This window comes from Siniperca chuatsi, linkage group LG18, assembly GCF_020085105.1.
Source record: "Siniperca chuatsi isolate FFG_IHB_CAS linkage group LG18, ASM2008510v1, whole genome shotgun sequence".
Taxonomy (NCBI): Eukaryota; Metazoa; Chordata; class Actinopteri; order Centrarchiformes; family Sinipercidae; genus Siniperca; species Siniperca chuatsi.
This window is the reverse complement of record NC_058059.1, coordinates 8,851,754-8,865,945: the sequence shown is the minus strand read 5'-3', so window position 1 is coordinate 8,865,945 and position 14,192 is coordinate 8,851,754. Positions and strand designations below refer to the sequence as shown.

At 39.2% G+C, this 14,192-nt stretch overlaps 1 protein-coding gene across 4 annotated transcripts in view; it reads left to right on the top strand.

The window, feature by feature from the left end:
• csgalnact1a (chondroitin sulfate N-acetylgalactosaminyltransferase 1a) overlaps window positions 1-14,192 on the top strand; it is a 36,579-nt gene that overhangs the window by 15,788 nt on the left and 6,599 nt on the right. For 2 of the 4 annotated variants that reach the window (XM_044174163.1, XM_044174164.1), the window contains 2 exons: window positions 2,872-3,088; window positions 5,100-5,201. In XM_044174163.1, coding sequence (XP_044030098.1) covers window positions 2,872-3,088; window positions 5,100-5,201 — 319 coding nt within the window. Of the gene's footprint in view, window positions 1-2,871; window positions 3,089-5,099; window positions 6,011-6,215; window positions 12,781-14,192 lie in introns of those variants that run through there. The other 2 variants (XR_006375497.1, XM_044174166.1) reach the window with 2 other exon arrangements.

The window sequence follows — 14,192 nt, the reverse complement described above, 5'->3', positions numbered from 1 at the left end:
GAGTACATGTTTGAAAAAAAAACAGATGTTTATATTGGACTGCGTATAGCTCTGAGTAAAGTGTGTTAATGGCAACCTCACTCTCTGTCTTGTAGATAATAACGTAACATTTGTCACCACAGTGTAATTGGGAAAACAAATTAGTACCACATAAAGATAACTTCCTACTTTCTTCTTCAACCCTGGGTTACTTTGAACTTTTTGTTTTACATGAATCCCTGAAACGTCAGAAATATGTGAGTGTATTTGTATACAAGTACAGCCAGGATATCCTCCTAGTTTGTTCTGCTCAGCCTTGATCACAACCTCAGGAAATGACCACAGCTGTTCCTCATTCGCAGTGGAGCATCCTTTAAACATGGTGTTTTAGTGTGTGTGTGTGTGTGTGTGTGTGTGTGTGTGTGTGTATCTGCTGTGTTCTGCTCTTTGAAGGTCACCACCTTCAGTGTGTGAGTGGGTGGAGGTTTTAAAGTGAGTAATCGGGGCACCTGTCTAGGAGGAAATGAGCCATAGGTCACTATATGGAGCCTCTTACATGTGTATGAGCTTGTGTGTGGTCCTATGTAATCTAAGTGTGTGTTTATGCAACAGTGATTTTAATAGATGTGCGTATATACATTTGTGTGTATCTGTGTGTATTCACAACAGCCTCTACAATTCCTCAACAAGACAGCAGGAGAGTGGAGCTTGCTTTTAATGAAATAGCAACTCCCTCCTGCTCATATTTTGCTCTTAATGCTCCTTAATGGACATCGATTTTTAAGCAAATCTTGAACAAGCAGGGATTTATCCAACCAGCCAGACAAGTGAAAGGCAGTTTACATTGACAGACTGACAAAAGCATCTTCAGGGAGCTTTCAGAACTGTATTAGCAAGCAAGCGAGCTGAAACTGCACACAAACAGTGGAGGTATGCAAAATGAACTTGCCAACCACTGAGCTCAGTCCTTAGAAAGGGACAGAAAAGTGCAGTTAGACAGACAAACAGAGACAGGAAGTGAAGGCATTTAGTCTAAATTGTTCAGCATATTTACTAGATGAAAGCTTACCGTGTCCCTCTGGGAAATCAGGCCTCCCATCACAGGAAGCTGGCCAGCTTAACAACAACCTTAATTTCAAACCGCTATCAGAGTGTAAATCTTTGCCCACAGGCATCTTTTTGTTCTCTTTTTCCATTTTCTGACTCGCTTTTCACTTTCTCCTTTATTTCCCTCTTGTCTGTGTGTCTGCTCTTTTTCTGTCATCCAAGCTGTCTTTGAAGACAGTGTCTCTTTCCAATGATGGGTTTTCTTCCTCTTCCTCCCTGTCCGTTTCTTTTCTCTCTGGTCTCACTTTCTGTTTTCCATTTCCCATTTCTTTCTGCACCCACCGAACTCACTAGGTTCATTTGCAAGTAATAATCCTTGTAATAGCAGAGTAATTGAAAAACAACTTCTCTCTGGAGGAACAAGCTGACGTAAGACCTCCAACAAGAAAATTGGTCTGGATGACCAGAGTAGCCTCTCTTTCAGTGTATGTGTGTTGTGGGTGTGTTAAATATGTATTTACAGTTATGGCTCTTTGCCCAGCAACAGCTGAGTGCATGGACAATGTCTCCTGTGGCCTCATATGTCCTCTTTCTTTCCCCACATATACACACAGTATCACAGAGAATTGTTGACAAAAAATAATGACGAAGTTGATGCTAAAAATGATGTTCCCTTAAAAAAAAGTTTATTTTTCAGATAATTTTCAAGACTAGATGTTAAAAACTAACTGGGAATAACATGATCTTTGGTACTTAGAAGCAAAAAAATCTCAAGGGATTTAAACAAAAGCTGCACCCAGGAGAAAACAAGAAAAACAAAATCACTGTGACAAAGAAAGACACAGAGGAACTACAGGCACAGAAACAAAAATCTGACACTCACTATGTTTGTCCTGGGTTACATTTACGTTTTGTCCTGCATTCATACTGTATTCATAAATCTTTGTAAGTTAATATGTACTGTAAGTTAGTGTCAATATACAATCCTATTATCGAAGTTCAATTTAAAGTGGTTGTTTATTTGCAGCTACAGGATTTAAAGGGATAGTTTGGCATTTTGTGAAATACACTTTGTTGCAGAGAGTTAGATGAGAAGATTGATACCATTGTCTTTCTGTTCAATATGAAGATGGAGCCAGAAGACAGTTAACTTAGAATAAAAACTGGAAGCAGGTGAAAACAGCTAGCCTGACTAATCTGTACAAAAAAATTATACATAGAGGTAGCTTTTACCAGGGGGCACAAAACCCCTCGTAAAACCACAAATAGTTTTACTAGTTTTTACACTTCAGTTTTTGTATGGATCAAATGAACAAGATATAACGTGTTAATTAGTGAGTTTTAGAGGTGCTGGTAGGCAGATTTTTAGTCATGCTAGCGGCGTGGCTCTATAGATGGTGATGTTGGTTTGTTGGGCGGTCCACCTCTTTGGTCAAGACTGAAATATTTCAAACAACTATTGGATGTCTTTCCAAGAAATTTTGTACAGACATTCATGGTCCCCAGATGATGAATCCTACTGACTTTGGTGATCCCCTGACTTTTCCTCTAGTGCCACCGGTTGACATTCACGTTAGTGTTTGGCTCAAAGCACCTAAGCTAAGCATCTGCTGGCTGTAGCTTCATATTTAACGAACAGATATGAGAGTAGTATTGATGTTCTCATCAAATTTTTGGCAAGAAATCGAATAAGCATTTTCTTTTCAACAGGGTTTTATACTGTATATTACAGTTGTACATAAATACAGCTACTGATTATCACAAAAAAAAAACAAGCACAGTCAATGGCACTGTACAGTAAGTTTGTTTGGTCATGAGTTCATGTCTCTGTGTCTCACCCATTAGGTATCACCCGTACAGAGAAGGACAAAGGGACACTGTACGAGCTGACCTTCAGAGGGGAGTCAAGTAATGAATTCAGGCGCCTGGTTCTCTTCCGTCCCTTTGGACCACTGATGAAGGTTAAAAACGAGAGGGTGGACACAGTCAACATCCCGATCAACATCATTGTCCCGCTGTCCGGACGCACAGACAAGTTCAAACAGTTCATGCACAACTTCAGGTGAGACTTAGTGATCGAACCTTTTCTCAATTTTTATTATTTCTTTACTCTGTTTCCAGCTGTTAATTGCAAAGTCACACAAACAATGTGACCTAAACAGAAGCACCACATTAAATGATTCAAGATGGTCCTTTGTGACACATGTAACTTATTCAGGAAACTGTGATACTCTGCTATTCAAACCCAGTTTCAGTTCCAGTTTTACATTTTAATTGGGATATTGGGGATTTAATCAGGCAGACAGGAACAAGGAGTGGGGGAGATTAGAGGAAAAAAATTTACATCACAGAGGCTATTTTTCCTTTTTTTATGGAACATGTAGTTAACATGTAACTGCACATGTAGTGTTATCGGTACATTTATTTTGCTGTGGGTCGGCATAATCAAAATGTAAACGATTTAAATGATTCAGACAATATGAACAAAGATGGCCGTACAGATCCCAGCTCAGTTTTTATCAGTCACCACATGACCATAGGAAATGTAGTTTCACATATATTTTTGATGCATATAGCTAATAAGCATCTCAAATATACCACATTATATCACAAGTAGATCCAGGCTTGTATGTGATACAACCATGAAAATTTTTTCATAAAGACAAACTATGAAGGGCTGACTAGCAGTCAAATCTCATCAGCTTATAAGAAAATGTGCTTGTTTCACCTCCACAGTCTGTCACCGTCAGATGAGGAAACATCCTCCTTAATGTCTGTGATTTATTGTGCTGCCGCTGCTGCTTATCACAGCTCTTTTTACATGGTAAATCCTGCTTAGTAGCAGTGTTGCAACCCATTAACATGCCCCCCTGGGCAGACCAGCAGTAGCTGATATACAGCATGGCAAGAAGTGTACTTACTTGAAAGACTCGGCGAGTTGCTGAGCAAACACTTTACCCTCATCCATATTAAAGGTGTACCAGGAGAAGTTGTGTGTGTGTGTGTGTGTGTGTGTGTGTGTATTTAGGGGCTGATAACGGTGAGTAACTGCGTGTTTTTCAAATATTCTTTGTTCACATTTAGACTGAACAGCATTTATGATGCACTGTGATATGTTTCCCAAGTACAGAATATAGAGATAAAATGTAAATTCACAGAAACACAAACAAACTGCAAACATTTATAACTGGGGTTTTTTTCTACTCTGTGGTCCCAGTGACAAAATGAAGAATGCCTCATCTGATCCCAGCAAAAAATCAATTTACTTCTTATAATGCCGGCATTAAGAGAGAGCCTTTAACACAACAGCATCTATAATGACAGTAAAAATTGTATTATGCATGGCTACTCAGTATCCTCTGCACGTATTTAGTCATTTTTAAGCATGTTGTGTTCATGTAGTTGTGTTTTATGAGACATTTTCCCCCATGTGCTTCTGGGGAAAACTCACTGACAAATGTGTGTGTGCTGTGAGAGGAGGTGAATTATCTTCAGCACGTGTGTGATATATTTGACATGTCTCCATCAAAGTGCCTGCAGGCATCTCCCACCTGGTCCCTCTTTTACTCGCATACAATCTCTCCCTGTGCTTTGACGTAGAGTCAGAATGAGGACAGCCAGGATTGTAACTGAAAAAGATGATTTCATTGTCAATTAAATTGTCGGGGCGGGGGGGGTATGTATTAATTAATTAATCCTTTAGTCTATAAATGTCAGGAAACAGTCTCCCACATCCAAAGGTGATGTCTGTTTAATGTATGTTTTGTCCAACTAAGATCCCAAAACCCAAAGAGATCAAATTTACAGTGATATAAAAAAGCTAAAAGCAGTAAATCATAACATTTGAGAAGCTGAAACCAGCAAATGTTTAACATTTTTAATTGATTTATCAATCAATTATCTGCGTTGTTGTTGGACTAATCATTTCAGCACTTGAAAGAAAAAATCCTCCAAACCAAGGCCTTCTTTTTAAAAACCCTCATTTGATCACAGAGCTCTTCCTTCTTGTAATCGACCCCTGCTCACTTTCATCCATAATGTCCCTTCCTCTGTGTCTTTGTGTGTACGTACAGGGAAGTCTGTGTGCGTCAGGACGGCCGGGTCCATCTGACAGTGGTGTATTTTGGGAAAGAGCAGATGAGCGAAGTCCGCAGCACTCTGGGGAATGCATCCAGGTGGGTTGGAACCACAGATCTTTGAATTAGAGGCCAAACGCAGAATACGGAATGCAATTTATGTAATGAAATGCTGCTGCAGTCATGCACCCGCTCTCAGAAGCAGACGCTGTAAAAAATATTATATTTATTATTATTATTTGTCCTATATTATTATTATATAAAACATTTCCACACATACACCAGAAACCTCTCTTCTTCATGTTTTGTAAACTGTCTCTGTCTTTCATGAAACACACACAAAACACACACACACCTCCTTGCTCGGCGTCCTGCCACAGCCCGTCATCTGTCTGATGAATAATGGAGCAGTGTGCCACCCACACGGAGGAGTTGAGAGCCAACACAGATAAATTACAACAGGCCTGTGATCATCCCTGACTCATGCTAAACCTCTTACATGAACCTCGACACCCACACCTCTGGAGACGATTGCTGTCAGCTGATCAGAAGTCAGATCCACTGTGGATTGATCCACACATTCCCTGAGGGGGTTGCTATGGTGATACTTGTCGATTTCCCAGCCCCAAAGGTTTTTGTGTGGCCTTGAATCAGTTGGACTATCTCTAGTATCACACAGCGTTTCTTTGTCCCTCTGTGTCTCTGCCTGCTGCTGTCGCTGAAGGGGAACTGTGAAGATAAAAAAAGGCAGCGTTAAATACACTTGAAGTGAAGCGTCACATGAAGTGTAAAGACGGCAAAATCAGAGTCTGTGAACATGGAGAGAAGAAACATACAACAAAACTACTATTTTAGCTGGGAAGAATTCTTTTCAGTGAAACACTGAATGAAAAGCAGTTGGAGCAGAAGTAAGTGAAGGTACAGTCAGTGAAAGAAAAGACACTCTCCTGTAATTTTTCTCCCTGAGCAGCAGTTCTGCCTTGAACTTTTAGGATTTTTGTATTCTTCTCACACCCTAACAACGCATTCATCAGTTATGTAGCAGCTTATCTGGGTGTGAATCAGTGCCTGTAATCAACTCTGTACTCCTCTTTTCTTTTATCTGGCTTTCAGACTGTGGTTGAAATGAAGGGGAATCATCATTGGAAGATAACTACCTGTGGTTCCATTCTCTTGGACCCAGACAGACACACACATACAGTATATACGCACAGATACAATTACAAACTGCATATAGGCTTACAGAGGAAGATGCATGCGTGTGTGCATGTGCAATTGGGCTCCAACTAAGGATTATTTTCTTGAGTCATTAAATCATTTATCAGTTATTTATCAGATTGTTTATGAATAAATGAATTGTTTAGTCTAATAAGTGTTTAAAGTTGGCAGGGTTTGAACTTCTCTCTCATGCCCTTTTTTCCATTCCTTACACAGTATTTTCTGTCACTTTTCAAACTGTGTTCAAACAAGCACAACACTGTGAATAACTTCCAGGAGAGACAGTCTGAAAATGTGCGCGAGTATCCCCATTGTTAAAGGATATTGCCTCTCAGCCCTCTCTATAACTGCTGGCTTTGCACCACACCTCTGAGTGTGGCCATTCAGAACATCTGTAAACACTTCTGCCTTCAGACGTGGTCGGACAACACATCGCACAAACTAGTTCTTCTCGAGTATAACCCGGCCCTTAGGCGCAGTGGTACTTTGAGCAAATGCTAACGTCAGCATGCTTGCTAACATGCTCACAGTGGCAATTATAACATGCTGATGTTTAGCAGGTAGAATGTTTACCATGTTCACCTTCTTAGTTTAGCGTGTCAACACTAATTAGCACTAAACAAAGTCTCAATTGTATGTTGTCATAAACCAAAGTATTAGGATTCATCTTCTGGGGATTCACGAACACCAAATGCAATGACAATCCATCCAATAAGCACAAACCAATCCTTACATTTCTGAAGTTGTATTGAATCAATTTTGAGTAATTTTACTTGATAAATGACTTCAAATTAATCAATTATCCCAGTAGTCTTTTATCGACCAACTAATCTATCACACTAATTGACTGATCGTCTCACACACACATGCATGCAAATATTAACAAATGCTAATTTTGTTCAGCTCTTAACCTAAAATAATCCTAATTCCAGTTTTAACACTAAAAACTAAATCCAAACCCTAAAAGAAGAGTTGAGGGTCAGCCAAAACGTCCTCACTCTGAAGGTCTAAAACTCAAATTCGTTTACACAAAGAAACAGTTCAAGTGCAAGTACACCCACACACACACACACACACACAAACACACACACACACACACACACACACTCACAAACAGGTCAATATCTGTTCCCAGCAGTGATGGCATCATTAGTGGCTGATCTGATTCTACACTGCCCTTCCTACAAATTAAATTCACCTCTAGAAATTAGTTTGATTTGTGTCTGCTCCCAAACAACCTCTAGCTATTTGTTCTTTTTTTTGTAAAATCACATGCAGTCACACTCTGCTTTTTAGTAGCACAGTGTCCCTGCTCAAATTCTTCTTCTAAAAAAAGCATTTATTAGACTATCAACAGCCATTATAAACCACTTGAGGCAAAACGCGATCTAAATTGACCTGGATCTCCACCAGCTTTGTAACCCCTATCAACACCTTTTCTGGGATTAAATGAGGGTAAAAAATGCTTTAGTTTTTATTGCAGGTGCTAATTATTTAGGTGTATATACCAAAGGCCAAACCAGTTCTACTGTAACAAAAGCCAAAACAAGTTGAATACAGGAGATAGACAGCAATGCTCCAGAAAATCTGAGCCTCAGTCTTCAAGCATTCTGCCAGACACCAGGGATATCGTTTAAAATAGATAGGATCTGCTGCTGAACTTTCAAGTATATTGCTTACACATCCGTACTTCAAAGCCTGAACTCAGGCTCAAACTATTGGGGGGCATGTAAGTTTCTGAGCCTTACATGCTCAAGAATAATGATTCAGAATAACGTGAGATAAAGATGAAGAGATACATGAGAGGGAGAGGGAAAGAGATTGTGTGTAATGGAGAGAGAAGAATAAGTGATCTGTTTTAAAGCGATACCAGTTGATATCTATGAATAAGTACTGTTCTTCAGACGCAGAGGAGAGGCGATGGCTGAGGGGAAAAACTGTGAGAAAGGAAGTTAGAGGAGAGGTGTGAAGATAAGATGGCAGAGCAAAGCTAAGTTGGAAAAAAGACAGATTTTCCGAGGATGGAAGAAGAGCACCAACAAGGATATCAAAGGAAGTAGTACATTAAGATGAAAGAGAAGAATCAGAAATTTGGACAGACAGAGAAAGGAAGGATGAGATCATTCTGTCACTCCTTCAGCTACAGCCTTTCCCTCATCTTTCTCTTGTAACACCTCGCGACAGCCTCTCCAACAAGCCTTTCATGTTATGTTGTGGCATTTCATTCAGTTCACAGATGGGTCAACAACTCTCTGAAGTATGGGATGATCCCATACTGAAGGGCATCTGAAAGCTTTAAGGAAGCAAGAGGATAATGTTGACCAGAAGGTGACTGAGAGAAGATTATGAGTGGATGAAATGATAGCCAAATCATAGAGGAGTTTTGAAAGCTGTCCAATATTCATTTTAAAGACCAGGGCCAATACAGGCCCATTCTGTAAATTACTCACTGTTGATAACTCAAGCTGAGCCTGAGAGTGATTTTTTTTATAGCTTGCACTTACCTCTCCATTACATGCACAGACTGCTGATACCACAGCTCACTGTAACAAACAAGCTTTTTTTTCTTCTTCTGCACAATAGCCCTGAGAGGATACACCAGCCTGCCTGCTCTGTAAACAGCAGACAGGTGACAGACAAGCAAGAAGAATTTGTTGTTTAAAAGTTATTGCTGGCATTAAAAAATTCCAGATAGAAGAGCGCTACCAGCTGGCAATGCTGCATCAGAAAACAAATGTATTTATCAGGGAACAAAACTTACAATAAAGACCCACTGAAGGCGGCACGACACGATCAATGTTGGCTCCATTCATGTTTTATGGGACATGAGCGAATCACTTCGCAAGGCTTTGTGGGATTCCAGACGACGCAGGACTGACCAGTGACGCGAAAAATGTAATTTTCATAAAGTTGAATGTTTGTAACGATATGCAAATGAGGGCGGAATTCCCCTGGAAACTCTGTAATGATTTGCCATAAAAAAAACGACTTAAAATTAATTAACAATTCATATTGCAAGTTTTGCTAACTAGTATAAACGTTGTTTATTGTCCCAGACCGATAATCAGCCTTTGAAGATGATGCTGCTCCAGTACCGTCTGTTGTCTGCTGGTGAAGAGGTGTACAATTCAGGGAACCTCGATACATGTAAAATCAACTCCTGTATCACAGTGGTGAAAACACTGACCTGCTGGTGGCGCTAGAGGAAAGGTCAGGGGATCACCAAAGTCATTAGGATTTATTCTCTTGTGTCAAACATGAATGTTTGTATTATTCTCTGGGGAACATGAATGTTTGTACAAAATGTCATGGCAATCCATGTAATTGTTGTCTCAAGTGGTGGGCCGACCAACTGACCAACATTGCCATCCCTAGAGCAATGCCACTAGCATTGCTAAAAAGCAAGAATGCTCTCAGAAACGTGTTTAGACTGAAAAGAAGCCTGGATATGGCCACATATAGGGGCTTACAGTCAAGACTTTTCACATTCAGTAAGCACCATATCTGCAGTCCTCAAGCTATAAACACACACAAGCAAATACATACAAATGGTTACACAGAGACACAGATTCACAGAGAAAGAAAAGCGACACAGAACGAAAATCTGGTCTCCCCTCCCTGTCCTGAGCAGAACTAACAGAATAAGACCTGCTGCTGAGGCACAACATGACAGCTCTTTACAGGCTTCTCACTCTGACACAATTTCAGCAATTTAGCCCCTACTAGATACCAGCCATCACGCCTACAGTAAACAAATTGACTATTTTAGGCCATAATAAGGGTGCTGATGCCTATCTGGGAGAAGGAAGAAAAAGAGCACAGTATAAAAAGTAATTTAGAAAACAAGGATATAGCAGAACTTAAGTTGACTTTTCCACTTGACACACAATAGTAGCGCCTGTGTTCATACTGTTGGGTTTGCATTTTTTGAGACTCAAAAAATGGGTAAGTGGACACAAATATCTGAGAATTATTTAAACACCTAATGAGCTCAGGCCAGCACACACAGACACACACACACACACACACACACACCATGCACTTAACAGTGTGAATAATAGATAGACCTTTTCTCTCTGGAGATTTCAGAGATAATTACATTTTCCCCTAAATAATATTGGTAACCAGGAAAATATCACCACCATAAAACTACTAATGAATTATTTATAACTACACGTCTCTTAAAATGTAAGTGCGCACAGCTGAATTTTTAAATCACTGCAGGAGTTTCACATATCTGTATGCTTATATGAAGCTACTGCCAGGAGATGGTTAGCTTAGCTTAGCATGAAGACTGGAAACAGGCAGAGAAAAACCTAGCCTTAGTCTTTCTAAAGGTAACAAAATCCACCTACAAGCACCTCAAAAGCTTGCAAATTTATACATTATTCAGTATCTTGTTTGTAAAAACAGCTTTAGCTGATGAGTTGGATTCATACCTTTGGACAGAGCCAAGCTAGCTATTTCCCTCCTGCTTCCTGTCTTTAAACAGCAGCAAATATTAGCATATCTCATAGCCCCATGTCCTCTCCATCTGTATATTACGTGAGGAATATTGGCAGATTTACATAAATTTAGTTTCCCTCCAAAATTAAATCAAATAAAGGCTATAGTGAAATTCAAAGTGGTTTATTCTTAGGGCCCAAACACAAACACAAGCATGTAAATGCTCTCACTTAACTGTGCCAAAATGTAAAACAAGGTTCCAAGTTGTCCAGAAATCTGTTTTAAAGGAATAGCTCGACAATTTAGGAACTACACTTATTCTTGCTAGGTCAATAACGTGACCACTTTCATGTCTGTAGGTAAGTATGAAGCTACATCTAGTGCTTGGTTAGCATAGCTTAGCTTAGCATGAAGACTGAAAACAGGTGGAGAGAGCTAGCCTGGCTCTGTGCAAAATGAGGTATAACATGTTAATTTGTGAGCTTTAGAGGGGCTGGTATGTGGATTTTTAGCCACGCTAGTGGTGTTTGTTTACTGCAAGAAAGTACAGGTGAACAGGGTAGAAATTTTAACTAATAGATATCACCATGAAACTTCCCAATTGATTACTTAGTATTTTTTGTATTACAAGTTTTCTGAAATGTTATGTTTAAATATGCAAATAAGGTACTTAGTACTTAAATATGCGCTCATTTGCATACATTTCAGAAATCTGAACAGTGGATAAAGCCAGGTTCATTCAATTCTTGTTTCATTTTGTTGACATATTAGAGTCAAAGGTTTTTACAGAGGGAATTTTGGATATCTGTTTTATCACTCCATAAATCAGAAAATACAGTCAACAGCCATAAAAAAAATCAATTTTCGCCATATTTTTAGGAATAAAATGTTATATAAATCAGACTATGAATGATGTATGAACAAACCCCTCTGTAAAAACCTTCAGAATATAGATAGGAATAAAACTGGAAGGTTTGGTGTATGTAAGTGCTACCGAAGTGGTTGTTTAAACAAAACAACACAAAATCTCAATTTTATCACATTTATTTTGTTAATTTGCAAAACATAAGTAACATATTTGTTTCTTCAGTCACTTCAGACGTTACTCTTGAAAGTTTACAGTTTTCTCTTCATCTCTGACAAATGAGCTCCGCGCCCCATATAGCTTCTATTGCGTTAACATTGTTTGAGACAAACATAGCTATTGTGCTCTGTCTCGGCCATCTGTGGACAGTTTAGTGCCAGCGGGTGGGTCAGCCTCTCCTGGGACTCTGTGTAGACTCTGAAACAGATCGACTCTGTTTGGATTCATAAACTGTAGACAGACGTGGAGACTCTGACTGCAGACGTGTTGACTCACAGCACATGGCCAGCTACATCAAGACATCTTGTAATTGTTCCTGCTGTTTTACTTATTTCTCAAAATTGCTGGCCCAGGGTTTTACTATATCTTATTTATGGGAGTGGCTGAAAGGATGAGAGTGAGACAAAGGCCTTTACACAGTAATACACATGAATAAATAGGCTGATACACATTATTCACAGACATACACACTCACACATACACACACACACACATAACAGTTAGATGAAAATGTGGGAAACATGATTCAAGCTGCCTCTGGCAAAAACAAACTAACCATGTTTCCTCTGGTCATCCTGGTTTCCTCTAACAAAGCTATGTATGTCTGCCTCTCTACTGTTATGTCACCCAACATAACATGGATGAAGGAGGAGGTTAGATCCTGTTTGTTCTGCCTCGAACAGAGACATGTGAACCAGTTTTTCCTCAGTATCTTCTATCTGAAGTCAATGCAAGTGTGTGTGTGTGTGTGTGTGCGTGTGTGTGTGTGTGTGTGTGTGTGAGTCTGTGTATGCATGAGTAAAGGATTAGTCACTAACAGTGTGAAATGTTATGGTTAAGGAAAAATCCACAGCTGTGCACATCTGAATCCAGCTGTTTCTCTTTACTCTCACCACATCCTTGAATAAACTTCAGGCCAGTGATGGAGGATGCTTTGTTGTCCCGTGCAATTAATTTTCGGTTAAAGCTTGTCCATATCATGAGCAGAATCCGCGAGAAAAGAGCAGGAGTTGGGAAATGAAGTCAGCCCACAAAACGTCATACTGATGTGAACTTTTGGAAGAAGTTGGACGAAGGGCCCCTTTTGACCCTCGGGTTCCTCCCACTCTGTTGCCCATTGGATACAGCGTATATGGCAGCTTCATCATCGTTTTTGGGTCCTAGAAATGGCAGTGGTGGAATGTAACTAAGTACATTTACTCAAGTATTGTACTTACTATTTCTTGTATTACTTGAGTATTTCCATTTTATCTTTCTACTTTTATTCCACTACATTTTGGGAGCAAATATTGTACTTTTTACAACACTTTTTCACCACATTTTCTAACAGCTTTAGTTACTAGTCACTACTTTGCAGATTTAGATTATTAATACAAAATATAAATCAACTAATAAATTATGATATATTAGGTTAAGCTACCCAGCAGTATATAAAGTCGTTAAAATTAGCTCCACCTTTACCAGCTGCAACATTAAAGTGATGTACACATTAATGCATCACTAATTATAATCCAGTAATATAATATACATTATTCTGAAAGGAGCCATTCTGCATAATGAGTACTTTTACTTTTGGTACTTTAAGTATATTTTGATGCTAATACGTTTACCTTTACTTAAGTAAGATTTTGAATGCAGGACACGTACATGTAACAAAGTATTTCTACACTTTAGTATTGCTACTTTTAAAGACTGTCACTGGTTTGTGGTTATTTGATTAAACACAAATTAAGGAACATGCACCATTTGAGCAGAGTATCAACTGAAATAATAAAGGTATTTAAACAGGATTTTGGCCCCTCTACAGGACAGGGCCTCAAGATTTAGTAAAAATGTAGGAGCCACTTACGTCATCATTTCAAGTTTACATTATATTATATTTTAGTTCTGCATATTCCCAAACAAGAAACAAACTAACTGACAAATTAATTAAATTACCAGAAGCTTATTGCCACAGAGTGAATCTGAGGCCCTGGAGCAGTTGTAGACTTTGCTTGGTTGTTAATCCAGCTTCAGGATTACGGCTCTATACAGGTGCAGGCACCAATCTACCAAAATGCAGATTATGATGATCATTTTGCTGCAGATTGGACAAAACAAGATTTCCCAGCTGAGGTGCACAATGGGCATGGAGACTCTTGTGCACACCAGACCTGCAAGATTACCTGTTGAATATCTGCATTAGTTTATTCAGTTTCTGACATATTTCAACCAACACATAAATCATCAATCAACACTTACTTCTGCTTTTCTCTCTCTCTGTGGGAAAAAAATGTGGGAAAGGAAAGTATTTTTGCATGACATCTTTTAAACCCAGAGGCAATTCAAAGTGCTTTACATAA